The sequence below is a fragment of the Eschrichtius robustus genome, chromosome 11, assembly GCF_028021215.1.
Source record: "Eschrichtius robustus isolate mEscRob2 chromosome 11, mEscRob2.pri, whole genome shotgun sequence".
NCBI lineage: Eukaryota > Metazoa > Chordata > Mammalia > Artiodactyla > Eschrichtiidae > Eschrichtius > Eschrichtius robustus.
The window spans coordinates 8,368,995-8,395,169 of record NC_090834.1 but is presented as its reverse complement, the minus strand read 5'-3'; the positions used below and the strand labels follow the sequence as shown (position 1 = coordinate 8,395,169).

At 37.6% G+C, this 26,175-nt stretch overlaps 1 protein-coding gene across 3 annotated transcripts; it reads left to right on the top strand.

Annotated features, from left to right (window-relative positions):
• Positions 1-548: 548 nt before the first annotated feature.
• On the top strand, positions 549-25,711 carry CHEK1 (checkpoint kinase 1). 3 transcript variants are annotated; one of them, XM_068556281.1, is made up of 13 exons: positions 549-612; positions 1,377-1,461; positions 3,042-3,265; positions 4,460-4,524; positions 4,617-4,686; positions 8,451-8,639; positions 9,298-9,402; positions 11,829-11,924; positions 15,965-16,073; positions 16,262-16,439; positions 16,814-16,945; positions 23,544-23,645; positions 24,878-25,709. In XM_068556281.1, the coding sequence occupies exons 2-13, from the start codon at positions 1,397-1,399 to the stop codon at positions 24,971-24,973; spliced, it is 1,431 nt and encodes a 476-aa protein (XP_068412382.1). In that variant the 5' UTR covers positions 549-612; positions 1,377-1,396; the 3' UTR covers positions 24,974-25,709. The 3 variants fall into 3 exon arrangements, with proteins under 3 accessions (XP_068412382.1, XP_068412384.1, XP_068412385.1); XM_068556283.1 differs by lacking the exon at positions 549-612 and adding an exon at positions 689-839 and having other exon boundaries at positions 24,878-25,711; XM_068556284.1 differs by lacking the exon at positions 549-612 and adding an exon at positions 1,022-1,111 and having other exon boundaries at positions 24,878-25,711.
• The last annotated feature ends 464 nt before the right edge of the window (positions 25,712-26,175 follow it).

Sequence of the window (26,175 nt, the reverse complement as noted above, 5' to 3'; positions counted from 1 at the left end):
CTTTCTTCATCCCGATGCCTTCCCACCCCCCATTACAGTGCGGCCGGTATTTGATGCTTCTCGCTCCCATCACAAAGTTCCTTTCATTCTAAACAGGATCAATGCTCAACAGCTGTCCCTGGCTTCTCGGCTCCAGTTTTATCTGGGCCGCGCTTTAAAGTTCCAGAGACAGCATTTACGGAGTGTGATCCTCGCTACCCTGCCAGGCAGCGGGGCGAGGTGCTCGGGGGTCCGGGGCGGCGGCAGCGAGCCCCGCGGTGCTGCTAGCCCCGGGAGCGCGAGGACGGCCGGCCGGCCGAGGTCACACGCCGGGTCCCACTTCGCGTTTGGGCCCGGAGGTCATTCACACCGATGCACTCGGCAGTTCTTAAACCTCTTCAGCCAGGATCTCCTCCTGGTTTGAAAGTAACCCGGCCCCGGCCAGAGTGAGCCTGCGGGGAATGCAGGCGCCAGGCCCTGGCCGGCCCGATCTGCAGAGCAGCCGGCCCAGGAACGCGCGCCTCCTTGCTTTACGGCAAGGGAGCGCGCGTTTGCGACAATGTGACGCTAGCAAGTTTTGGCGGGAATAGCCCTACATTTGGATTCCTGTGGTGGCGGGCAAAGGACGGCCTGGTGAGGAAGGGCGGCCGGTAGAGGGGGAAAAAGCGCCTGGAGCCGGAGTTCGGGGGCTACGTGATTTAGGAGGGGCACAGCGAGAGAGTTCTCAGCGCCGAGCCTAGAGGATCGGAGAGACTCCTGCGGAGGGGCGGTTTCGGAGGGTGGAGGAGTGGGGTGCCAGGCGGTCCCCGTTGTACGGGGACTGGAGAGAAGACTTCCTCTGCTGGCCGAGAGCACCCGAGGTTTGGGCCCCAGCCGTCCGCGTGTCACCCAGCCCTTCCTTCCGCTTCTTGGGGCAGTTTGGCTCCGCCCCGGGCTCCTCCTGCCCTCGGGGACGGGGCGGGGGTGGGAACTGGGAGTGAGCGGGTCGGGAGGAGAGGCTGCGGTCCTCGTAGCGATTATTTCGTCCTCCACTAGCCCGCATCCCCTTACTCTAGCCCGACGCTTCACCTCTCACCACCTTCCCCGGTCCCCCACCGTAAAGCACTGGTCCCCCAACTCCTCCGCGCCACTGGTACGTTTCCTCGGCCGCCTGGAAGGCGGGGTTTCAGCCTGCCGTTTGCGTGGGAATGAGGCTTGTGAGTTACCAACGAAATGCCAGAGTTTAGAATACTTGCTTGTGCTTTAAAGACTTGGGTAAAATACGGATGAGTTGTAAGGGGAAACCAGGAGCTGTGATTCACCTTGAAGAATCACGGCAAGAGGCGGAGCTCAGCGGCTTTACAGATGATTGAAGCGTGTCCTCATCCACCGTCTTTTCTGGGTTCCTGCTTTTACAGCCGCGGGACTTAGTGGAGTCATGGCAGTGCCCTTTGTGGAAGACTGGGACTTGGTGCAAACCCTGGGAGAAGGTGCCTATGGAGAGTGAGTTTGAGTCCTTTTACCCTGACTTCACACTTGCTTTAGTTTTCTATTGTCTCCTTTGAGTACAAGTTGGTTGTTTTGGAAAACAGATCTTTGCATTTGAAATCTAAAACTTTGGGGAACTGAAGCTACACAATCTTTTGTAAGGGTTAATTTTTTTCTTCCTTTTAAAAACAAAACAAAACAAAAACATTCTCTTCCTAAAGAGCTAGAGGAGACTTCTGAAGTCAGTTTCTCCTCCCACATACTCCTTCCTGGGGTTCAAACATAGTGGTTAAATGAACAAATGAACAGACTCTGGAGTCACGTTACCGGTCATTGTTCTGTGTTCTTAGGCAGGCTTCTTAATGTCCTTGTGTGCCTCTGTAAAATGGCATATCCCACACGTACTTAGAACAGTTACTGTAGACACATATAGTATCGGATTAATAAATGCTAGGTAATGTTACTACAATTAAATGAATAGAGCAAGAATGAAATCTTGCCGTTTGGGACATCATGGATGGACCTAGAGGGTATTATGCTAAGTTTAAGTAAGTCAGACAGAGAAAGACAAACACTGTATGATTTCACTTAATAGGTTGAATCTAAAAAACTAAACAAATGAACAAACAACAAAGAGAAACAGAGTTAGATACAGAGAACAAACAGGTAGTTGCCAGAGGGGAGGATGGTGCTGGGGAGGAGAGAAATACCTGTGGTACAAACTTCCAGTTGCAAAATAAATGAGTCTCCGGTATGAAATGTACAGTGTGGGGAGAATAGTCAAGAACTATGTAATATCTTTGTAAGGCGACATATCCTAACTAGACTTACCGTGGTCATTTTGAAATGTATAGAAATATCGAGTCACTGTTTTGTAACAGGAACTAACATAGTGTTGTAGGTCAGTTATGCTTCAAAAACAAACAAACAAACAAACAAACTCATAGAAAAAGAGATCAGATTTGTGGTTACCAGAAGCAGGGTGTGGGGGAGGGGAAGTTGGATGAAGGCGGTCCAAAGGTACAAACTTCCAGTTATAAGATAAATAAGTACTAGGGTTGTAATGTACAACATGATAAATATAATTATCACTGCTGTATGTTACATATGAAAGTTAAAAGAGTAAATACTAAGAGTTCTCATCACAAGGGAAAATATGTATCTTTTCGATTTTTAAAATTTTGTATCTATATGAAATGATGGTTGTTCACTAAACTTGTGATAATCGTTTCAGTGCTTTATGTCAACTATAGCTCAGTAAAAGTGGAAGAAAAACAACTTAAATGAATAGAGCATGTGTATATGTGATGTGGCCTAGAATTGCTATTATCCCATTTTAGTTTATTAAGAATTTATTAAATGACTTGGATGTATAGCATAATGACTTCTTTGGAACACTAGCTATCATACTTCACATTTCAGAAAGGAGTAGTACTGTTGAGAACATGGCAGAAACCATTCCCATGGTTTCTCCCAGGTGGAGAAACTAATAAAGGTAAAAGAGTTTTGGATGAGTTATGTTTAACCTTTTGAAGTTTTAAAAGAAATATAATTCAAATGTCTGGAATATTATAACTCTTCCTTTTTCTTTCTAGAGTTCAACTTGCTGTGAATAGAAGAACTGAAGAAGCAGTTGCAGTGAAGATTGTGGACATGAAGCGTGCCATAGACTGTCCAGAAAATATTAAGAAAGAGATTTGTATCAATAAAATGTTAAATCATGAGAATGTAGTGAAATTCTATGGTCACAGGAGAGAAGGCAATATCCAGTATCTATTTCTGGAGTACTGTAGTGGGGGAGAACTTTTTGATAGAATAGGTATGGAAAAGATTGAAGATAATTCTTATGCTAAATAAGTTTTTAAATTTGTTTTTTAATCTTGGGACTGCTGCTTGTTCATTGTCCATTCAGACTTGCTTATGCAATAGTGAAATTGGAGTAAATTTTCTTGTTTTTGCAACTTATGTAAACACTGAATACATATGTAGAGTCATCAAAGAAACTTTTTTCCCAAGTTGTATAAGTGATTTCGGTTGGGATTGCTATTTTGTAGAGTTTAAGAATGATAAACTGTGGTCTCATGGTGAAGTATCATAAGTGTGATGTATGCATATGCAGAAAAAGTTTTTTTTCTTTGTAGACATTCTAGTCTCATGAAATCATTGCATACATTTACAGATCCAAAATAATAGCAAGTTGTTACATAAGTGAAATTGAGAATTTTCTACGATTGGTTTATATATATTAAGTAAATTCTGTGCTTGCTACTTAAATGTTCTGTGTAGATTCAAAGTCTTGATGTTAAAGAACACTAAGAAGTACATAAAATATATTCTGTGGATCTAAATTTATTATTTAGAGCTACTGTATTAGCAGTTAAAAAGTGATTATTAGAATCTTCAATGTCTATCTCAGAAAAGAGTTGAGAATAAAAGAAATCAAAAGTTAATGAGGGAGATAAAAATATAAAAAGATAACTGACAATAGAACCTTTCTTAATAAAACTATTTCCTGAAGGAACTTCACAGGAATTCATGGTTTTGTAGTAGTGCGAGAAATTATATGAAGTTTAAATTTGTTGTTAAGTATTTAGTGAAATCAACTTAGATTTGTGTAGGGTTCCACTTTGACAATTACATTTCAGGAGTGGAAAAAATATTGGCATAGCATTTAGAAGAAATTAGGGGAGAATTTGAAAGATATCAAATAAATCATGGTTAGTATAAGTAGGGGCTTTCAAGGTATGGCTTGCATTCTTGATTTGGGTGATAGTTTGTTATTTCTCTGTACTTTTCCTGTGATGTTAATTTATTTTTGCCGCTTAGCACATGGGGAAATGTGAGTTATTAAGTACTATATGTACTAGTGGACTCCAGAATCTTTAATTGTTAGCATTAGATTCTCTTTGCTAAAGTACGATCACAAATGTTTAACTTTAGAATTAGGAGACTGTGTGGTCGATGACTGATTATATTTACCTGGTGAACTAACTTTCATAATTAATTCTTATAGAGCCAGACATAGGCATGCCTGAACAAGATGCTCAGAGGTTCTTCCATCAACTCATGGCAGGGGTGGTAGGTACAGTTGTCTCTAACTTTTACTTAAAATTAGTCTTAGTGAAGTAAGTTACCCTATTCTGGTATGCTTTCCTCTGCTTCTCTTTTAGGTTTATCTGCATGGTATTGGAATAACTCACAGGGATATTAAGCCAGAAAATCTCCTATTGGATGAAAGGGGTAAGTTTAGCATTTTGTCGCTGCTACCTAATCATTTTAGTACAGCCATACAAAGGCAGGATCAAGGCCTTCCATTACCGAAATTTCAGGGCAAAAAATATGAAATTGAAATACCCTGGACCTTAGCCTTGACGTATTTGTTCTTTTTAATTTATGACTTGGATAAAGATGCAGGGCTTTTACTTACATTTTATGGATGTCATAAAAACTGAGAGGGATGGATAGTGTTAGTGTTAGCTTATAGAATCAGGATCAAAAAAGGTGACAAATATCCACTGCATATGAGGCAGTGATTTTTGTCTGTCTTGTTTAATGTGTTAGAACAGTGCCTGGCAAATAGTAGGTTTTCAAAAATGTTTATTAGATGAATGAATTTAGCAGACCAGAGAGGTGGGTCAGATTTAACACATACTGGATTGTTACTCAATTCAGTATTTAGATTGAAAAAACTAACGAAATAAGTACAGTTTAATGGCATGTCTTTGGCAGCAAAGAAGGTTTAAAAAGACTTACTAGGCAGCAGACTTCATATTAGTCACCCGTGTAATTTGATCATTGGAAAATTAAGGTGATAAGGTGAGAATGAGGAAGGCAGCAGTCCATCACTTCTCTGGAAGGCCACGGCGGGAATAATAGGTGTTTGGGACAGTACTGTGAAAGGCATGTAGACTACTGAAGTACTTTTATAGGTGAGTGACCAGAATGATGAAAGGGCTAGAAACTATGTAAAATAAGGCATAATTGAGGAACTCAAGGGAAACTTGCTAATTGTTAAATACAGTTCTTCACAGTATGTGGTTGAAAACTATATGGAGGCAATTTGGATTAGTACAAGGATGACCCTCATTAATGGATCTGCCCAAAAACTTAATAGGTTGCTTTGTTGTAGGTTTTTTTTTTTAAATTTAATTAATTTATTTTTGGCTGCGTTGGGTCTCCATTGCTGAGCACGGGCTTTCTCTGGTTGCGGCGAGCGGGGGCTACTCTTCGTTGTGGTGCACGGGCTTCTCATTGCGGTGGCTTCTCTTGTTGCGGAGCATGGGCTCTAGGCACGGGGGCTTCAGTAGTTGTGGCACGTGGGCTCAGCAGTTGTGGCTCATGGGCTCTAGAGCTCAGGTTCAGTAATTGTGGCACACGGGCTTAGTTGCTCTGCAGCATGTGGGATCTTCCCGGACCAGGGATCAAACCCACATCCCCTGCATTGGCAGGCGGATTCTTGATCACTGCGCCACCAGGGAAGTCCCTGTAGTAGGTTTTTAACGGGAGATTCAAACACTGGATTATTAATTATCAGGAATATTGTAAAGGGAATTTAAACATTGCTTGGCTGGTTGGACCAAAGTACTTTTCACATCTTGTCCAACCCTGAGGTTTAGTGTTTCTGGCATTATCGTGCCCCATCATAAGTACCAGTGTATGTTCTTATCAGCCTTCTTCTACCTCTTTCTGAACTCTATAATTGACCTTCATACAAGGGGATAAATTAAGCCAGCTTATATAAATAATGGAGATGTGAGTATGTAATATCTGAAATGTGAAAACTTTGTTCCCAAACTAAAAATGCTGGGTTTTTTTCTCTTTATAAAGATAAAAGTAATCATGAAATAAGATCAAAAGTATAAAAAAGGAAGTAAAAAATCACCAGAAATTCACCAATCAGTTATAACCAGTGTTAATATTTTGGTTAATATCTTTTAGGTATCTTTTTATTAACCCATCTTCTAACCTAGCTACTTAAGATCCTTATTTGGTTATTTAGCCTTCTGCAAGTTGTTCCATAAAGTATGTGGCAAAATTTTAGATATTCAAAAACTTTGGTGTATTGGGAAAAGGAACTGTAGAATGATCTGTTGATGAATCCCAAGAAACGAGAGCACAAGCTGGGAGACTTCCTTTTGCTTCTATTTTTCATTCTATGTCCATTACTTTTTGAATACTAATAGCTTTGATGGTATTATAATCAATTCTTCCCATTCCTCATATACAAATTAAGTCCTTTTTTTATTAAATATAGGTTTCAAGCTACGTAAAATCTTCTAGAAAGGAAGGATTGCGGTTAGGAAAGGGAAGGATTTATAGGAGGTTTCAAAGGAAATAGAGTGTACTTAAACTAGGTGTTAGGTGAGTGGATGTTGATTATAATGATTTTTCATATCTTGCATATTATATAAATAATCTTTTGTTTCTATTCAATAATAATATTTTTTAAAAAAGAAATAGAACATTATCAATATAGTTGAAGTCCTCCTCTGTATTCCTTCCAAATGTGTGCCCCTTTCTTTTTCTCAGAAGTAACCACACTCCTCAATTTAAAATTTATTATATACAGTTCTCTAAGTATTACATCACAGACATAGTGAAACAACAGACTCTAAGGAATACTGTGGTCATCCATTAGTATTTTCAGTGATTACTGCTTATAGGTAACTTGGAACTCTTAATCTCAGTGATTTGTCAAGATTGTGTCATATATAGCTGTTAAAAGGATAATTACAGTAGCTACCTCCCAAGTCATAGAAGTAAACATCAGTGGCTTACATATTATATTGGGTGGATGTAATTGATTTTTAAAGAATCAGTCCCCTGTTTTGGGACATTTAAGTTGTTTCTAGCTTTAAAAAATATAAGGCAGTGATGACTATTCTATAAATTAACACAGGCCAATATAAAAATTAGGTCGTGTTATAATGAATATTTGTTATGGCACTTGCCGTTTTTTCCATTTATACCTGATGCCATGTCAGTACATATAGATATACCTTGTGTTTTTTTGTTTGTTTTTTGTTACCTACATAATCTCATTGTACGTGTGTACTATAAGATTTAATCATTTCTTTATTGATGGACATTTAGGTTATTTACAAACAGTATTGTTATGGTATGGATATCCTTATGTTTGTGGATTTGTGGAAGTATTTTTGTGGATATGGTCCTAAAAGTGGGAATTCCTAGTTCAAAGAGCATGAGTATTTCAAATTTTGGCATCTTTTGCCAGATTGCTTTCTAAAAAGGTTGTACCAGTTGATACCTGATAATAGGGGAGTCTCCCCTATCTCTGAAGACTAGGTTAGATTCCCTTTCTGTAAGATCTTGTAATGTTCTGTATTTTCATAACCTCGACAGCAGTTTTTATTGTTAGTCTTCAGTAATTTATCTACCTACATGGCTAGCACAGTGTCACTCAGTTACGGTAGATATTCACTAAGTGTAGTTAAGGTGAAAGTTCTACCTATAGCTTGTGTGTGCTGAAGATGGGAAGTTAGAGTGGAAATTTGCTCTTCTGGTTTGTTTTCTGTACAGAGTTCATCCTCCATTTCTAAACTTAGCCACCTTGACAAGAAGTTCTGGTGGTTTGTGGGTCTTTAGTTTCGGTCCAGCCAGCTGGGTTTGTCCGCTGCTGGAAAAGTTGTGCCTAGTATGTTATTGATGTCTCCCTCCTGCCCTCTGCACAACGCGATGAGGGCATGGCTCTCTTTTCAGTGTTCAAGTCTGGAGTGCTCTTTTCTAGAAGGCCCTTTTGACTCCAGGATTTTTCTTTAATCTGGTCCATACTGTTTGTGTATTGACAATATTTGTCTTAAGTTAATGGAAGCCATGAGGCCTTTTTCTAGTTTTAACCATATGATGATGTCTTTTATTTCTTCTTTTTTAAAATTTCTTTTTGGTCATAACACCAGTGGTTTTCCAATACAACTCAACTCCTTTAAGTATATCTATTTACAAAACATTTTTATCCAGCGCCATCCTCTTTTCCTTTGGTTTAGATAACCTCAAAATCTCTGACTTTGGCTTGGCAACAGTGTTTCGGCATAATAATCGTGAGCGTTTATTGAACAAGATGTGTGGTACTTTACCGTATGTTGCTCCAGAACTTCTAAAGAGAAAAGAATTTCATGCAGAACCAGTTGATGTTTGGTCCTGTGGAATAGTACTTACTGCAATGTTGGCTGGAGGTAAGAGCTTTTTATTTATTTATTTTTCTGCATAATTTTTTTTCATCTTTATTGGAGCATTATAATTGCTTTACAATGTTGTGTATGTTTCTGCTGTACAACAAAGTGAATCAGCTATATGTATACGTATATCCCCATATCCCCTCCCTCTTGAGCCTTCCTCCCACCCTCCCTATCCCACCGCTCTAGGTCGTCACAAAGCTGATCTCCCTGTGCTATGCAGCAGCTTTGAGTTTTTTAATCATGATAAAATTCCTGTCCTTAGGAAAGCCAGGTTTCTTATACCAAAATAAATGAAATGAATCAAGGGGATCCATATTTATGTGATAGTATTTTAATATTAACTTATTTATAACTAAGTTGGAACTTTTAATCCCTAACGTTTTTAAAAATGAAGTATGTATAGCTATTAAATGAAATATCACAGTAACTCTCTTTTAAAATTCATGTGAATACTTTTGGAAAAGAGTAAGGCAGGAAGTGGACTATCTATCTTAGAAGTGCCTCTAAAATTTCTTAGAGTTGGCATTCTTAGTTTGGAAACCATATTGAATTAATCTGGAGGAAACTTTTACTGGATTTGTGTCATTGATTATTTTCCCTTAAAATTGTGTAATGATTTGAACACTTAGAAAACTGGGACTTGTTTCTTTTTCAGAATTGCCATGGGACCAACCTAGTGATAGTTGTCAGGAATATTGTGATTGGAAAGAAAAAAAAACATACCTCAGCCCTTGGAAAAAAATCGATTCTGCTCCTCTAGGTAACTGGGTTATTTTGATGTAAAGTACTGATTTCTTGGATAATGAAGCCTAGTGCTGTTTGAATTTTTTTCTTACATTTTTTTTCTTTTTAACTTTTAAATTATTATGTAAATAATCCATGATCTTTATAGATGAAGTAGAAGAATAATAAATTAAAAAATTGTAAAATCCAACCCTTATCATCCCAGCACTCAGGAATAGCTTCTTTTTTTTTTTTTTTTTTAACATCTTTATTGGAGTATAATTGCTTTACAAATGGTGTGTTAGTTTCTGCTTTATAACAAAGTGAATCAGTTATACATATACATATGTTCCCATATCTCTTCCCTCTTGCGTCTCCCTCCCTCCCACGGAATAGCTTCTTTTAATGTTTTGATATGTGCTTCTATATTTTGTAGTAAAAACTATGTGTTTGTTATATATGTATATTATTTATAAGTATGTGTGTTTTCACAAAAAATGGCATCCCACTATACATGTTATTTTGTAACCACGTTTTTTTTTTTGTGTTAATGCTTTGTGAACATTTTTTCATGACTAATTGTAGGTCTACATCACTGTTTTTAAAGACTGTGATGGTATTCTGCTATATGGACATGGCTTACTATACTTATCCCGTTCACCTTTTTAGAGATTCAGGATTTTTTCTAATTTTTCACTGCTGTGAAAGAGATATGATGATCATCCATATAACTTAATATTTGCACATACCTTTAAATTATTTAATTAAAGTAAAACCCCAGAAGTGGAATTGCAGGGTCAAAGATGTATGCAGTTTTTAATTATTAATTGTTTACTTTGCCAAATTGTTTTCCAGAAAGTTTGTACCATTTCATCACAGTCTAATTAGTTTACATTTAAACTTTTTTTTTTTGGCCATGCTGTGCGGGATGAAGGATCTTAGTTCCCTGACCAGGGATGGAACCCGTGCCCCCTGCAGTGGAAGTGCGGAGTCTTAACCACTGGACCGCCAAGGAAGTCCCTTAAACTTTTTTTTTTGACTAATCTAATAGGCCTACATATAAGAAATATATTATGTTTTTTATTTTTATTTTAAATTTAGTACCAATGAAGTTGTATATTCATTGTATATTTACTAGCTTTTAGTCTATTTTTGTGAACGTGTTTGTTTTGCTCATTTTTGGTAGGAAGTTTTCTTTTTACTTTATATGAGGTTTTTGAAAAACATATTAATGTCATTAGATCTTTGCATTCATTACAAATATTTTTGACAATTTGTCACGTATTTTTATTTTGTTTATGCTATTTTGACATGCAGAAGTTTTATATATATTTTTTAAACTTAACTTTTTTTTAAAGTATTTATTAATTTACTTACTTATTTAGGCTGCACTGGGTCTTAGTTGCAGCATGCGGGCTTCTTAGTTGTGGCATGTGAACTCTTAGTTGTGGCATGCATGCGGGATCTCGTTCCCTGACCGGAGATCAAACCTGGGTTCCCTGCGTTGGGAGCATGGAGTCTTACCCACTGGACCACGAGGGAAGTCCCCAGAAGTTTTATATTTTTATTTATTTAAATCTAGTACGTGTCCTTTGTGGTTTCTGACTATATCATCATGTTTGGAAAGGTCTTTCCTACCCTCAGCATTAGAAAAAAATTACCGATGTTTTCATTTATGTTTTTAAGACTTTATTTTTTTCATTTAGATCTTCGGTCCATTAGGAAATTATTTTGGTGTTGGGAGATGAATGAATTCTTTATCAGTATAATTAAGGTACCTTAGGATGATGGTTGCTTTTATTACTGTCTCTTAAAAAGTTATTGGAGGGACTTCCCTGGTGGCCCAGTGGCTAAGACTCTGTGCTCACAATGCAGGGGGCCTGGGTTCGATCCCTGGTCAGGGAACTAGATCCCACACGCATGCTGCAACTAAGAGTTCACATGCCACAACTAAAGATCCCGCATGCGGCAGTGAAGATCCCGCGTGCAGCAGCAAAGATCCCATGTGCTGCAACTAAGACCCAGCGCAGCCAAATAAATAAATAAATAAATATTTTTTAAAAAAGTTATTGGAAAGTAAATTTCCCTTATAAAATGAATACTTAATATGACATATTGGAACAGTGAAGTTTGGTATTGAAAATGGATAAGAGGGGTTTTTTTTGGTATCTTCGTATAAATATCATCAAGTGAAGAGAAACATTTCCACCTAGCTCTTGTTCTATTTATTTGCAAACAACTGAGAGTCAGCTCTGGGAAGAATATTCAAAGATATAGACAGTAGCAAAGAATGACTGCATGAAATTAAAGCAAAAATTCAGTAGCTTTATTCTTTCTCTTGCCCAGAAATAATATTTGGACATAAGGAAAGCAATAGAGGATGTGTGTTCTACACCACAAGCTGTAGGCTTTTCTAATCTACTTGAGTCTTTTATAAATGTTGTCTTAATGTTTTGTTTTCAGCTCTGCTGCATAAAATCCTAGTTGAGAATCCATCAGTAAGGATTACCATCCCAGACATCAAAAAAGATAGATGGTACAACAAACCACTCAAGAAAGGTAATATCCTTAAAATACAAATATTTTTTTTTTCTGTGAAAAAAAGGTACTTGTAAAGTCAGTATAAGTCAACAACACAAAAGAGCTGTGGTCTCTGTCCTCATGAAGATTATAATGTCTAGTACAAAAACCAGAAATAGAAAAAATAATTTTAAGCTCATTAATAATTATAAAGTAGAAAGTCAGGGTACTACAGCTAAGAATTTGACCAAGTCTTAAGTGACAAAGAACACTTATCTTGCTGAGGAAATCACATTAAATCTAAGATCTGAAGATTAAAGGGGAGCTAGCCAGAAGAGTAGTAGCAAGATGAGTGGCAGATTCTGAACATGGAAGCGGCATCTGGGATGTCTTGGAGGTTAGAAAGTGGTGCATTTGAGGAACTGGAGGGAAGGCCAGTATGGCATGGACCATGTCTGGCTTGTTCATCATTGCATCACCTGTGCTTAGCATAGTGGTCCATCATAGGCATTCAGTAAATGTTTGCTGAGAAAGTAAGTGAATGGAGAAGGGAGAGAGGGAGAGAGGTTTGAGATGAGGTTGGAGAGGTAGATAGCAACCAAACCGTGGAAGACCTTGTAAGCCACGTTAAGGATCTTGGGCTTTAACCGAAGGCTGTTGGGAAAACCTTTTGAGAGATTTTAAACAAGGAAATGACATGCTTATGTGTTTGGTTTTGAAAGATCTTTCTAGCTACTTTTTTTCACTGTTTTTGATCCTAGATATGAGAAGATGGTAGGCTGGACTAGGTTAGTGATAGCGGGATTGGAAAGAAGAAGCTGATTCCAGAGAAATTTAAGAACTAGAGTTGATAATACTGGTGATTGTTTATATGTGGAAAATGAAGGAGAATGAGGAGTCAAAGGATGTCTCCTTTCTGGTTTGAACAACTGTGTAAATGGTGAAACCATTTGCTTGGATGTAACTCAAAAGGAAAAACAGATTTGCAGGGAAATTTTATTTGATTTTGGATATTTTATTTGAATTTGAGAAGTTAAGTAAAACTGTCTCATAGGAGAGTGTGTGTGTGTGTGTGTGTGTGTGTGTGTGTGTGTGTGCTTGTGTGCATGCATGTGTGTAACTCAGGAAACAGGGCTAAGCTGGAGATGTCAATTTAGGTGTTTTCTGTAAATAGATGGTGATTTAAACTGTGGTAGTAGATTAAATTGAGTATATGAAATCTTAAGGAATGCCAGTGTTTAAGTGATGGGCGGAGGCCAGAGAAACAGAAAAGTAGCCAGAGAGGTGGGACATCAGAAGAATGTGGAGTAAATTTGTCCTGTGGATTCCATGATATGGCAGTTATTCATGATCTTGGCAGGAACAGTTTTGGTGGAGAGTTAAGAATAAACTCTATTGTACAGGGATTCTAGTGTAAAAGAGAGTTAAGCAGAGTGTAGACAGCTCAGTAAAGAAGTTCGGCTGAGAGAGAAGGATAGCTAGAGATGAATAAGGAATTTTTAACTCTTCCCTGAATGTTTCTTTCACCTTTCACCTTATTCTAATTGAAATCCAGCTCTCCCCTGAGGACATTGCTTCTTCTCAGGACATTGCTTCTTCTCAGGTGGTAGGTGTTTTCTTTCCTGCACCCTCATACCCTTGATCTGGGAGTGGAGCAGGCATCCTCCTTGTTCTTTCTTCACATTCCTCCACCCTTCATTTTGAATCCTATTATCAGACTCTACCACCCACTATTCCCTCATAATAATCACCTTCTGAACCTCAAATTAAAATTCCTGCCACATTGTCACTCTCTCCAACACAGCTCTTGACGTAATTTTTGTCATGGTTCTTGGTAATTTAAATATTCATTTAGATGGTCCTTCCACTGTCATCACCTCACATTTCCTTGACTTTCTCTCCTCTAGCGATCTTGTCTTCAAGCATCCTGCTTGGACCACCAAGTATATTTTTTTCTGGTTTCCTCCCTCCAGTACCCTGACTCCAGCAACCCTTTGACCGCACCTGGACTTGCAGTCCATCAATTCTACTACCTTTTCACTATCTTTTATCTGCCCCCTTCTCGGTCCCGAGTTCCATCCTCACTATTTTAATCCCAAGGTTAGTCACTGTAATGACTTCTTTACATTTATCTTCAACTTCCTTGCCAATTCTCTCTTTTTTAAAAAAATTTATTTATTTTATTGATTTATTTTTGGCTGTGTTGGGTCTTTGTTGCTGCGCACGGGCTTTCTCTAGTTGCAGCGAGTGGAGGCTACTCTCTGTTGAGGTGCGCAGGCTTCTCATTGCAGTGGCTTCTCTTGTTGTGGAGCATGGGCTCTAGGCACATGGGCTTCAGTAGTTGTGACACATGGGCTCAGCAGTTGTGGCTCGCGGGCTCTAGAGTGCAGGCTCAGTAGTTGTGGCACACGGGCTTAGTTGCTTTGCGGCATGTGGGATCTTCCCAGACCAGGGCTTGAACCCGTGTCCCCTGCATTGGCAGATCGATTCTTAACCACTGCGCCACCAGGGAAGTCCATTGCCCATTCTCTCTTCATCATACTTACTGAGCAAGTCTACGTAACCTAAGCTTAATCCTGTTTTGTACCCACTCTACACTTATACCTCCACAGCTGATTGCAGCTGGAGAAAAATATGCAGCACTGTCTGCTTTAAATTCAAGATCACTGATCTCAAGTGGACCCTTACCCCTTCCAGGCAATCATAATGCATTTCCCCACTTCTTTCACAGCCCTACTCTCCTAAATCACGTTTTTATACCTTTCATTTTCTCTTCAACTTCTAATACCTCCTTCTCCATCCTCACTCTCAGTTGGTGGCAATATTTCCTATTTCACTGGGAAATAGAAGCAATAACAAAGGAATTTCCACAAACTCCTACCACCATCTCCACCCACCTGATTAACTGCCTCTGTGCTCGTATACTCTGCTTTCTCCCGTTGCTCTGGGTAAATTGCTCCAGATATAAACCAGCCCTTTCTCTTGTGCACTAGATGCAGTTCTCTTTTGCTTACTCAGTCTAGCAATTCTTCTCTGTTTCTGCTTCATTATTAACTCTTCCCTCTTTACTGGATCTTTCTTATCAGCATAACAACATGCCGTTTCTCCCATCTTACTGCCTGATGACGTAGTAGGCTTAATAAAATATTTGAATGAATGGATTAATAAATAAAAAGGTTGGTTAAACTTAAGCATGTTTAAATGGTTTGGGAGTAGATCCAGTTGAGAGGAAGAAGCTCAAAGTCTAAGAGAGAGGGAATAAAAGAGCATCAAGGTCCCTGAGGAGAAAGGAGGGTATGGGCTCAACTACAAGTAGAGGGATAGACATTTGATGGGAGGATGGAAGGAGACAGGATGGGTAGGAATGCAAGTAAGTTAGCAAATTTGGTAGTGGCAAGTTGAGGGAGTTTCCAGTGACTTTATTTTCTTTGTGAAATGGGAGATGGTATCATATGCTAAGTAATGAGGTCCTGGAGGGTGGTCTTGGTTAATCTGACAGGAGTATAGAAGTTTTGAAAGAATCATTGTGGAAAGGGAGAGGAAACTGACTAGAGAAACGTAGGACTAACTGTCCGGGTTGAGGATCCAGCTGAGGGTAGTAGCCATGAATATATAGTAGCATCATATTCTATATAATGATTATTTTAGCTAAAGCTTTTCTAGAGGAGCAAAGAAGATTGGGTAGAGCAGACTCATAATGTTCATTGTCATCATCACAAATTATTTTTTATTTTAAAAAGTTTTGATGCCTTAGCTGGGTCTCTCAGTCTTCATCGAACATTGTTCTGTTACTATAAATGGTACCATTAAAATTATGGCCTGCACTTGGAACATACTTACAGGTCAGGATTTATGAAATGTGTAGTTTGTACAATTTGGCAAGTGAGTCCTGCTAAGTTCCTAAGGACCACGTTTCTCATAAAATCATGTAGGAAGAGCCACTATTTGTCGTATAAGTATTTTGTGTTAAATAAATGAATTTAGATATGGTTTTACTTCTTCAAGTTGTCAGCTGGGTTAATTAAAAAATATCTGCATAGAAAACGTGAAAGCGTTTGTATTTATGTTTTCTTTTTTAGGGGCAAAGAGGCCCCGAGTCACTTCAGGTGGTGTATCAGAGTCTCCTGGCGGATTCTCTAAGCATATTCAATCGAATTTGGACTTCTCTCCAGTAAACAGTGCTTCTAGGTAAAACTGATTAATATAAGATCAAGTAGTTGTCGGATATAATAGTCTCCATGAAAAATAATACATGTATATATTGTTTTCTTATGATGAGTATAATGTTTTTCAGTGTGAGAATGGTAAGGTGATATAAGAAAGGCCTGATGAATTTTATTTAAAGATATACTTTTCTCCATATCTTAATGCTGCAGTGAAGAAAATGTGAAGTACTCCAGTTCTCAGCCAGAACCACGGACAGGTCTTTCCTTATGGGACACCAGCCCTTCATACATTGATAAACTGGTACAAGGGATCAGTTTTTCCCAGCCCACATGTCCTGATCATATGCTTCTGAATAGTCAGTTGCTTGGCACCCCGGGATCCTCACAGGTAAGGTTTTTCAAATAAATAATGGCAGCCCTTTGTTTTTTATTGTCTTAAAGTCTTTTTTTTTTCTTTTAATATATAAATCTAAGAAATATAATATTAAAACTTGCTACAGATTTTTTTTGTTTTTTGTTTGTTTTTTTGACCACATCATGGCACATGGGATCTTAATTCCCCGACCAGGGATAGAACCCATTCCCCCTGCAGTGGAAGCACAGGGTCCTAACCACTGGAGCAGCAGGGAATTCCTAGGGGAGACTCTGATGTGTAAGAATCTTAAGTCAGAGAAAAAAATTTTCAGACCAAATAGCTATGATATGACTGCTTTTGGTGATAAATCTGATGATTTATTCAGCTTTCCTCTATTTGACATGTAGAACCCCTGGCAGCGCTTGGTCAAAAGAATGACACGATTTTTTACCAAATTGGATGCCGACAAATCTTATCAATGCCTGAAAGAGACTTGTGAGAAACTGGGCTATCAGTGGAAGAAAAGTTGTATGAATCAGGTATGTTTCATTGATTTTCGTTATATTTTTTTCCTGAAGAAAAATTTAAATATTTGAATAAAAAACTATCATTGTCAGTATATTTTAAAAATATAAAGTAATTAGTTTAATTTGAAAAAGAAACAGTTGAAACTGAAGAAATTTAAGTAAAATGTTCTTTATCGTAAGAACTAATATTTCTTAAAAGACTTCTCTAAGGTTATTAAAGGCACTAAGAGACTCAAGTCATTCTTTAAAACTATGTACTATACTTAAATTGTAACAGTTAACAATCAACTCCCTTCTATGAAAGATGGATGCATGAACAATTCCACATTTCCTCCATCTCCCTGCTCCCATCTACCAATTTTTGTTGTGTATGTTATTATAGAGTTTTTATAACATTGACATTCTAATCTGTCTTCAGGCTTTTCACAAATCTTAATATCATGAAAAACAAAGAGAGGAATATTTTGTATTAAAGGAGACCAAAGAGGCCTGATAAATAATGCAATGCATGATCTTTCACTAGATTGTGGATTTAAAGAAAAAAAGCTATAAAGGATGTTATTGGAACAGTTGGGGAAATTTGAATATGGGTTTTATATGAGATAATGTTTTTGAATCAGTGTCAGATTTTTGATGTGATGATAATATTGTGGTTTGTAGGAGAATGTCTTTGCAGGAGGCACATGGTGAAGTGTGTGCCGTTGATAACTTAGTTTAAAAGCTAAAAAAATAAAAAGACAATCACATAAAAAAAGAAAAGTAAACATGCTATCTAGGTTGATAAGGCCAATAAAGGGTTTGTGGTTATTTATTGCACAATTCTTCCAGTTTTTCTGTAGATTTGTAAGCTTTCAAAATTAAAAGTTAGGGGAAAATATTATTGTGCAGAAATCTGAGGCCAGCCTGATTTTCCTCTCACTTGTATAGATAATTCACTTGTTTTTTTTTTTAGGTAGATTTATTGAGATAAAACTCATATGCTATAAAAACTATCACTTTAACCATTTTAAAGTGTACAATTTAGTAGTTTTAAGTATTTTCACAAGATTATGCAACTATCACCATTTAAATCTAGAACCTTCCACTGCCCCCCAAATAAACTCCATACCAATTGGCAGTCATTCCTCATACTTTCCTCCCTGGCAACCACTAATATACTTTCTGTGAACTACCTATTCTGGACATTTCATATAAATGGAATTGTATAGTATGTGACCCTTTGCGTTTGTCTTCTTTTACTTAACATAATATTTTCAAGGTTAATTCATGTTGTAGCATTTATTAATACTTTATTCCTTTCAATGGGTGAGTGATAGTCCATCGTGTGGATAGACTACATTTTGTTTATCCATTGATGGACATCTGGCATGTATCTACTTTTTGGCTAAACTTTTCTCCTTTGTTAATAAGGTATATTACATTAATTGATTTTTGTATTTTGAACCATCTTGCATTCCTGGGATAAATCCCACTTGATCATGGTGCATAATTCTTGTAGTGTGTTCGATAGATTCAGTTTACTAGTATTTGTTGAAAATTTTTTTGTGTTCATAAGGGATTTGATCTGTAGTTTTCTTGTGATGTCTGGCTTTGGTATCAGGGTAATACTGACCTCGTAGCACAAGTTAGGAAGTATTCCCTTCTCGTCTATTTTTTGAAGAGTTTAAGAAGGATTGATATTAATTCTTCAAAGGTTTGGTAGAATTCCCAGTGAAGCTATCTGGTCCTGGGCTTTCCTTTGTTGGAAATTTTTTGATTGCTGACTCAATGTCTTCACTTGTTATAGATCTATTTCCTCTTGAGTCATTTCTGGGAGTTTGTGTGTTTCTAGGAGTTTGTCCATTTCATCTTGGTTATCCAATTTGTTGGCATACCATTTTTTGTAGTATTATAGTCCTTTTAGATTCTGTAAAGTTGGTAGTAACATCCTACTTTTATTCCTGATTTTAGTAATTGGAATCTTTTTTTTCTTTTTTTTTTTTTTTGGTCAGTCTGCTAAAGGTTTGCCAATTTATCTCTTCTCCTTACTATGTTTATCATTTCCTTCTTTTGGATTTACCTTGCTCTTTTTTTTCCTAGTTTTTTAAGGTGGAAGGCTAAGTTGTTGATTGGATATCATTCTTTTTTAGTGTAAGTGCTTATAGGTATAAATGTATGTCTGGGCACTGCTTTTGCTGCTTCCCATAAGTTTTGATATTTTGAGTTTTCAGTTTTTTTCATATCAAAGTATTTTCTTATTTCCCTTGTGATTTCCTTTTTGGTTATTTAGGTATGCTGTTTCATTTCCACATATTTGTGAATTTTTCAAAATCCTTTCTGTTGTTGGTTTCTAATTGCATTCCATTGTGGTCAGAGAAGATATTTAGTATTATTTTAATTATCTAAAATTTATTGAGACTTGTTTTGTTGCCTAACATATGGTCTATACTGGAGAATGTTCCAGGCGTGATTGAGAAGAATGTAGATTCTGTTGTTGTTGGGTGAGATGTTCTGGGCATATTTGTTAGGTCTAGTTGCATTATAGTGTTGTTCATGTCTTTTATTTCTTTGTTTTTCTTTTTTTTAATTTATTTTTTAAATTTATTTATCTTTGGCTGTGTTGGATCTTTGTTGCTGTGTGCAGGCTTTCCCCAGCTGTGGTGAGTGGGGGCTACTCTTTGTTGAGGTGCGCAGGATTCTCGTTGTGGTGGCTTCTCTTTTGTGGAGCACGGGCTCTAGGCACGTGGGCTTCAGTAGATGTGGCATGCAGGTTCAGTAGTTGTGGCTCGCAGGCTCTAGAGCGCAGGCTTAGGAGTTGTGGCGCATGGGCTTAGTTGTTCCGCGGCATGTGGGATCTTCCCAGACCAGGGCTTGAACCCATGTCCCCTGCCTTGGCAGGCAGATTCTTAACCACTGCACCACCAGGAAAACCCTATTTCTTTGTTTATCTTTGTCTAATTTTTATATCCATTATTGAGAGTGGAATGTTGTACTCTCCAGCTGTTATTGCTGAATTCTATTTCTTACTTTAACCCTGTTAGTTTTTGCCTCATAAATTTTGGAGTTTGGATTCTAGATAAATATATGATTATAATTGCTATATCTTCTTGATCATCTTAACATTATATAATGTCCTTATTTGTCTCTTGCAAAAATTTTTGTTACAGTCTTTTGTTTGATATTAGTATAGCCACTTTAGTTCTGTTTTGATTATAGTTTGCATTGTATACCCAACAACATGGATTTATAATTATTACTTTATGTGGCTGTCTTTTTAAATCAGGTAGGGAAAAAATAGATGTTACAAACAACAAAATTGATTATTATTGTCATTTGTATTTACGTATGTAAATTACCTTTACCAATATTTTTTATTTCTCCATGTGGATTTGAGTTGCTATCTAGCATTCTTTCATTTCAGCCTGAAGGACTTCCTTTACTATTTCTTTTTTTTTTTTTTAAATAAATTTATTTATTTATTTATTTATTTTTGGCTGTGTTGGGTCTTAGTTTCTGTGCGAGGGCTTTCTCCAGTTGCAGCAAGCGGGGGCCACTCTTCATCGCGGTGCACGGCCCTCTCACTGTCGTGGCCTCTCCCGTTGCGGAGCACAGGCTCCAGACGCACAGGCTCAGTAGTTGTGGCTCACGGGCTTAGTTGCTCCACGGCATGTGGGATCTTCCCAGACCAGGGCTTGAACCCGTGTCCCCTGCATTGGCAGGCAGATTCTCAACCACTGCGCCACCAGGGAAGCCCTACTATTTCTTTTTTTTTTTTTTTTTTTAATTTAGTTTTGGCTGCATTGGGTCTTGGTTGCTGTGTAGGCTTTCTCTAGTTGCGGCGAGCGGGGGCTACTCTTCGTTGCGGTGTGCGGGCTTCTCATTGCAGTGGCTTCTCTTGTTATGGCTCCCGGGCTCTAGAGCGCAGACTCAGTAGTTGTGGCACACGGGCTTAGTTGCTCCACGGCATGTGGGATCTTCCAGGACCAGGGATCAAACCCGTGTCCCCTGCACTGGCAGGCGGATTCTTAACCACTGTGCAACTGGGGAAGCCCCTACTATTTCTTTTTTGGGCAGGTCTGGTAGTTTCAAACTCTATCAAATTTTAATTATGAATGTCTTAATTTCTTCATTTATGATGGATAGTTTTGCCAGATATGGACTTCTTGACAGTTTTTTCCTTTTAGCTCTTTGTGTCATTCCACTGCCTTCTGGCTTCCGTGGTTTCTAATGAGAAATCAGCTGTTAATATTATTGAGGATCTCTTGTACATGATGTGTCACTTTCTCTTGCTGCTTTCAAGATTCTCTTGTTGTCACTGTCTTTCAACAGTTTGAATATGATGTATCTTGGTGTGGATCTCTTTCGTTTTATCCTAGTTGAAGTTCATTCAGCTTCCTGGATAGGATTGTTTTTCATCAAATTTGGGAAGTTTTTGGCCATTATTTTTTCAAATGTTCATTCTGCCCCATTCTCTCCTCTCTCTCTGGGACTCACATTGTGCATATTCTGATACACTTGATGATGTCCCACGGGTCTCTTAGACTCTGTTCATTTTTCTTCATTCTTCTTTCTGTTCTTTAGGAACAGTCTCTACTGACTTCTTTTTTCCTGTGTGGGGGCCATATTTTCTCATTTTTCTGTATGCTTTATCCTTTTTTATTGAAAACTGGACATTTTGAATATTATAATGTGACAACCCTGGAAGTAGATTTTCCCCTCTTCCCAGGGTTTGTTATCATTGACAATTGATGTAGTTTTTGATTGTTTAGTGACGTTTCTGATCAAATATTGTAGTGTCTGTCTTCTTTGTTGTGTGTGGTCTCTGAAATCTTTGTTCTGTTAGCTCAATGGTCAGCTAATGATTAAATATTAAATTCCTGGAACCAAAAGCTAGTTTTTGCAGATGGGTTCTGTGTGCGTATTGGGGCATACCGTCGATACCCAGCCAGGCAGTTTACAGCTCTGCGTTAGCCTTCACTTCCTGCTTGTGTGGTGCCTCATGGTCAGCCAGAGGTAGAGCTTAGAGACTTCTCAGACATTTCTTGAGCATGTACAGTGCCCTGGGCATAAGTATAGCCTTTACAGTCCCAGGAATATGTGAGAGATTTTCAGAACTCTTATCCCTCTAAAACATCTCACTCCTAAACCTTTCCTTCCAGCCTTTTTAGGTAATCTGTTTGTCCCAACTGTTCTGCATTACCCCAGTAAGCAAGGGTTAAAGCGTTTGCCTGTAGGTACTTTTGACAGATGCTCCCCAGGTGGCAACTTTAACACAAGTCCTGTGTAGTTAGGCAGGCAAAATAAAGACAAGTGTGTTGAGCAGGTCTTCCAGGAAGGTAGAACAGCTTAAGACAGTTTATGAATGACGTTTATTCTTGCATTTGTACCTGGACCTGGAATGTGGATGGTTATTTTCAAGCCTACTACTGAGCTAAGGAGTGGGAGTTGGGAATAAGGTAGTTACAATGTGAGAAAGCTCATCTGTTTTGTATGAGTGCCCCTGTGTTGCTGCAAGCTTTTCGTTAGTTTTCAGTGTTCTGAAAAAGTTGATTCTGACAGTTTTTGCCAGATTTTTCATTGCTTTTGTGGAGTTAATGGGCTTTTGAAGTTTCCTAATCTGCCATTTTTACCGACATTACTCCTCAATTAATTCTTTCTGCCTGAATCTTTGGAGAATTTTCTTTGTCTTTGAAGTTTAATAACCTACTTAAGATGTGCTGAGTGTCTTGTGTTTTCCCAGAACATAATGTTGTTCCAGTGTTGCACCGTTGTGGTACACCTGTGTTTCTTTAATAGTCATTTCTTGAAGCGAGAATTATTAAAAATGTTGTTGTAATTTGGGCTGGGCTCAGCTAGGCAAATCTGCTGATCTTGCTTGAGCTCATTCATCCAGCTGGAGGTGATGGCTTTTCTGTGGTCCAGGACAGCCTCATCCACGTTTGGGGTCTTGTTGCTGGCTGTTGGCTACGCCTTTCTTTCCATGTCACTCTTCTAGCCTGAGCTTCTAAAACACTGAAAGTGGAAGTTGAAAGGCCTCTCAAGACCTTCACCGTCTTCTGATTGCCGCTGTAGCTTTTTACCCACAAATCTGGCCTCTCTTTTTCTTTCTTATGTTTTAATAATCTTGTTTTTCCTCTCAGTCCATTTTTATTCTCTCTCTCTCTCTTTTTTTTTTTTTTTTTTTTTTTTTTCATTTTTTGGCCATGCTGCATGGCACGTGGGATCTTAGTTCCCCAACCAGGGAACAAACCCACACCCCCTGCATTGGAAGCATGGAGTTTTAACCGCTGGACCACCAGGGAAGTCCCTCATTTTTATTCTCTTCAATTGTTTCTTCTTTCAGTTGTATCTTGGTAAAATACTAAATTTATTTTGTTGCTAAGAGTTCACATAGACTCAATCCCCGATAACAGGGCTGCGTCCTGTTTACAGGTTGGTCTGGTTGGACACACACATACCCATTGGGAGAGGAAAGTCCTAGAAGGAGTGGGATTTTCAGCTGGCATAGTTCCTGTTATAGAAGCGCCTCTCAAATTTTTATCCCAGTAGTATCACTGAACTAAGATTATAGTTTTTATTTAGAGTATTTTCTGCCCACACATCTGGTTTGACCTTATTTTTATTGTCTTAGGTCACTGTATCAACAACTGATAGAAGAAACAATAAACTCATTTTCAAAGTGAATTTGGTAGAAATGGATGAGAAGATCTTGGTCGACTTCCGGCTTTCTAAGGTATGTAGAATAGAACACTTTTTAAAAGAAAAAACTTTGTTTTGCTATTTTTAAAGAAGTATTACATGTTCATTTTGGAAATTTTAGAAACACAAAAAAGTATAAAGAAGATAAGAATCAACTTTAATTTTATCATCCAAAGAGAACACAGATTTATTTTTGATATTGTATTACAATAACCTTACTATTACTTATAATATATGCTCTATGGGATTACTCTTATGTGTAGATTTTTTTTAAATGGCATTATATTTATAAACATATGGTAACTGGTTTTTTAAATTTAATATTATGAACATTTGTTCTTGTCATTAGCCATTCTAAAATAGTTTTTTCAAATGACATTTTCCTTATTATAAAAGTTTTTGTTTTTTGTAGAACGTGTAAATAAATAACAAATAAAAAAATTAAAATAGTCCTAAATTATTTTCATCCTTAAAATAATTACCCTTAATATTTTGTAGCATTCTAAACTTTTTCTTATTGAATTTGTATTTAATATTTTTTCATAATAATTACGATTTGTCCAAATGTTTGCACATTATAATTAATGAAACTTTATCTGTTTGTTACAAGCTACTCTATGATTAATACTCATATACATGGAGTTTTGTTCACATTTCTGATTCTTTCTTTAGAAATTAGTGGTTCTGAGGTTACAGTTTTAAAGCCTTTGACATATAAGACCAAAATAGCATTTTCTCTGTTTACCGAAAGATTGCGTGTGGCTCTAAATGAGGTTGGAGGAGTTGGTCACATTCTTTATGTTGGAGATTTGCTGCAGTGCTATTGTCCAGATGCTTGGTATGGAATTAAATTAAGATCCTAGTGTAGAGAAACCTTCTCATAACTGAATCACTGGCTCTGTTGTGGCAAGACTTAAAGCATAGTTGTGTAGCTTATTTTTAGTTTATAAACGCCTAGTGCCTATGAAAAACAATGACATAGGTCCAGAGATACCAACCCTTGAAATGGACAGGATGCCATTGTTTCTGCTCTCTGGGCCCAGGGTGGTGGGAGCAGTGATGGGCCCAAAGTCAAGTCAGAATTATTTATGTAGTCATTTCTTCTACCAAGATATTTTGTATTCATAAGAGGACCGGAAGATAACTGTAGCTGGACATATCCATGGATGTTTGTCTCTACTTACCCCTAAAGAAAGTTTGATTTTATGGCATAGTCTCTTTTTCTTGTTTTTTTGACATTAGTTTTGGATATTATTCCTAATATAGGGTGATGGATTGGAATTCAAGAGACACTTCCTGAAGATTAAAGGGAAGCTGAGTGATGTTGTGAGCAGCCAGAAGGTTTGGCTTCCTGCTACATGATAGATCCACTGGCTCTGGGATTCCTGGTGAATATAGTGCTGCTATGTGGACATTATTCTTCCTAGAGAAGATTATCATGTTCTGCAAACTGCAAACAGTAGCCCCTGAAGAGTTGTTTTCCCTCTAGCCAAACAATTTCCAATTCTTTTTGTATGTTCTTCATACAAATAATACCTATATCTTAATTGTACGTAAAACTTTGGGGAAGGGATAGATAGAATTCACTAGATATTTCTTCATCTGCATTTAGTGTCTGAATTTGAGACCCACCTGGTGGAAACCAAGCTCTGGGGATACGTGAGCTTACCAGCTTTTATACCAACATAATGAAAAATGATACTCTTGTCCCATTTTTACCAAAACATTAGGTTTCATCCAAAAAGTACATATTTCCTCCACTTTGACTTAATTACATGGATAAATTAGTAAAAACAAACTTGTGATTTTGGGACAGTAGATTTATCAGTCTGTGAAGTGAAGCCAGCTTCAAAAAATATATCCCCAAGATTTGTACTTATATTTTAAAGCCTGACCAGGTGTATAAACCTGTTTTTGAATTATAATTATTAATTAAAACTGCAAGTAGGTATGTTTTTTCTGGTGTAGGTAATAATATATATGATTGGTCTTTCAAGTAGAAGTTGAGCATAACCTCTAGTGCTTAATTACCTTTACTCAAAATTACTGTTGCACATTTTAAATATTTTTCTATATTATTTTCTACTTTCACAGCTATATTTTAATTCTTTATTACAGAAATAAATTCTATTTTGAAAATGAATAGCTAACTCTGTGAACTTATTGGTGACTAAGCTTCTAGGTGATAAGGCATGAAAGAAGGAGGGGAGATGTAAGGAAGCTATAATGGACATAGATCTGATTCCTGGCTTTTTTTTACCTATTAGTTTTAGTAAGACCTTGTTCTTTCAATAAAATTTATATTAATTTTTGAATATGTTAGATTGGGACCCAGTATTCTCTTTTCTTGGTAATTTATAAAAATTAGTCAATTATCTTAGTCTGAAGCCAAGAACAGGGAATTCCCTGGTGGTCCAGTGGTTAGGACTCCACACTTCCACTGCAGGGGGCATGGGTTTGATCCCTGGTCAGGGAACTAGGATCCCACATGCCGTGTGACGTGGCAAAAAAAAAAAAAAAGGAAGCCAAGGACATGAAATTTTATAGAGTTTATCATATATAGT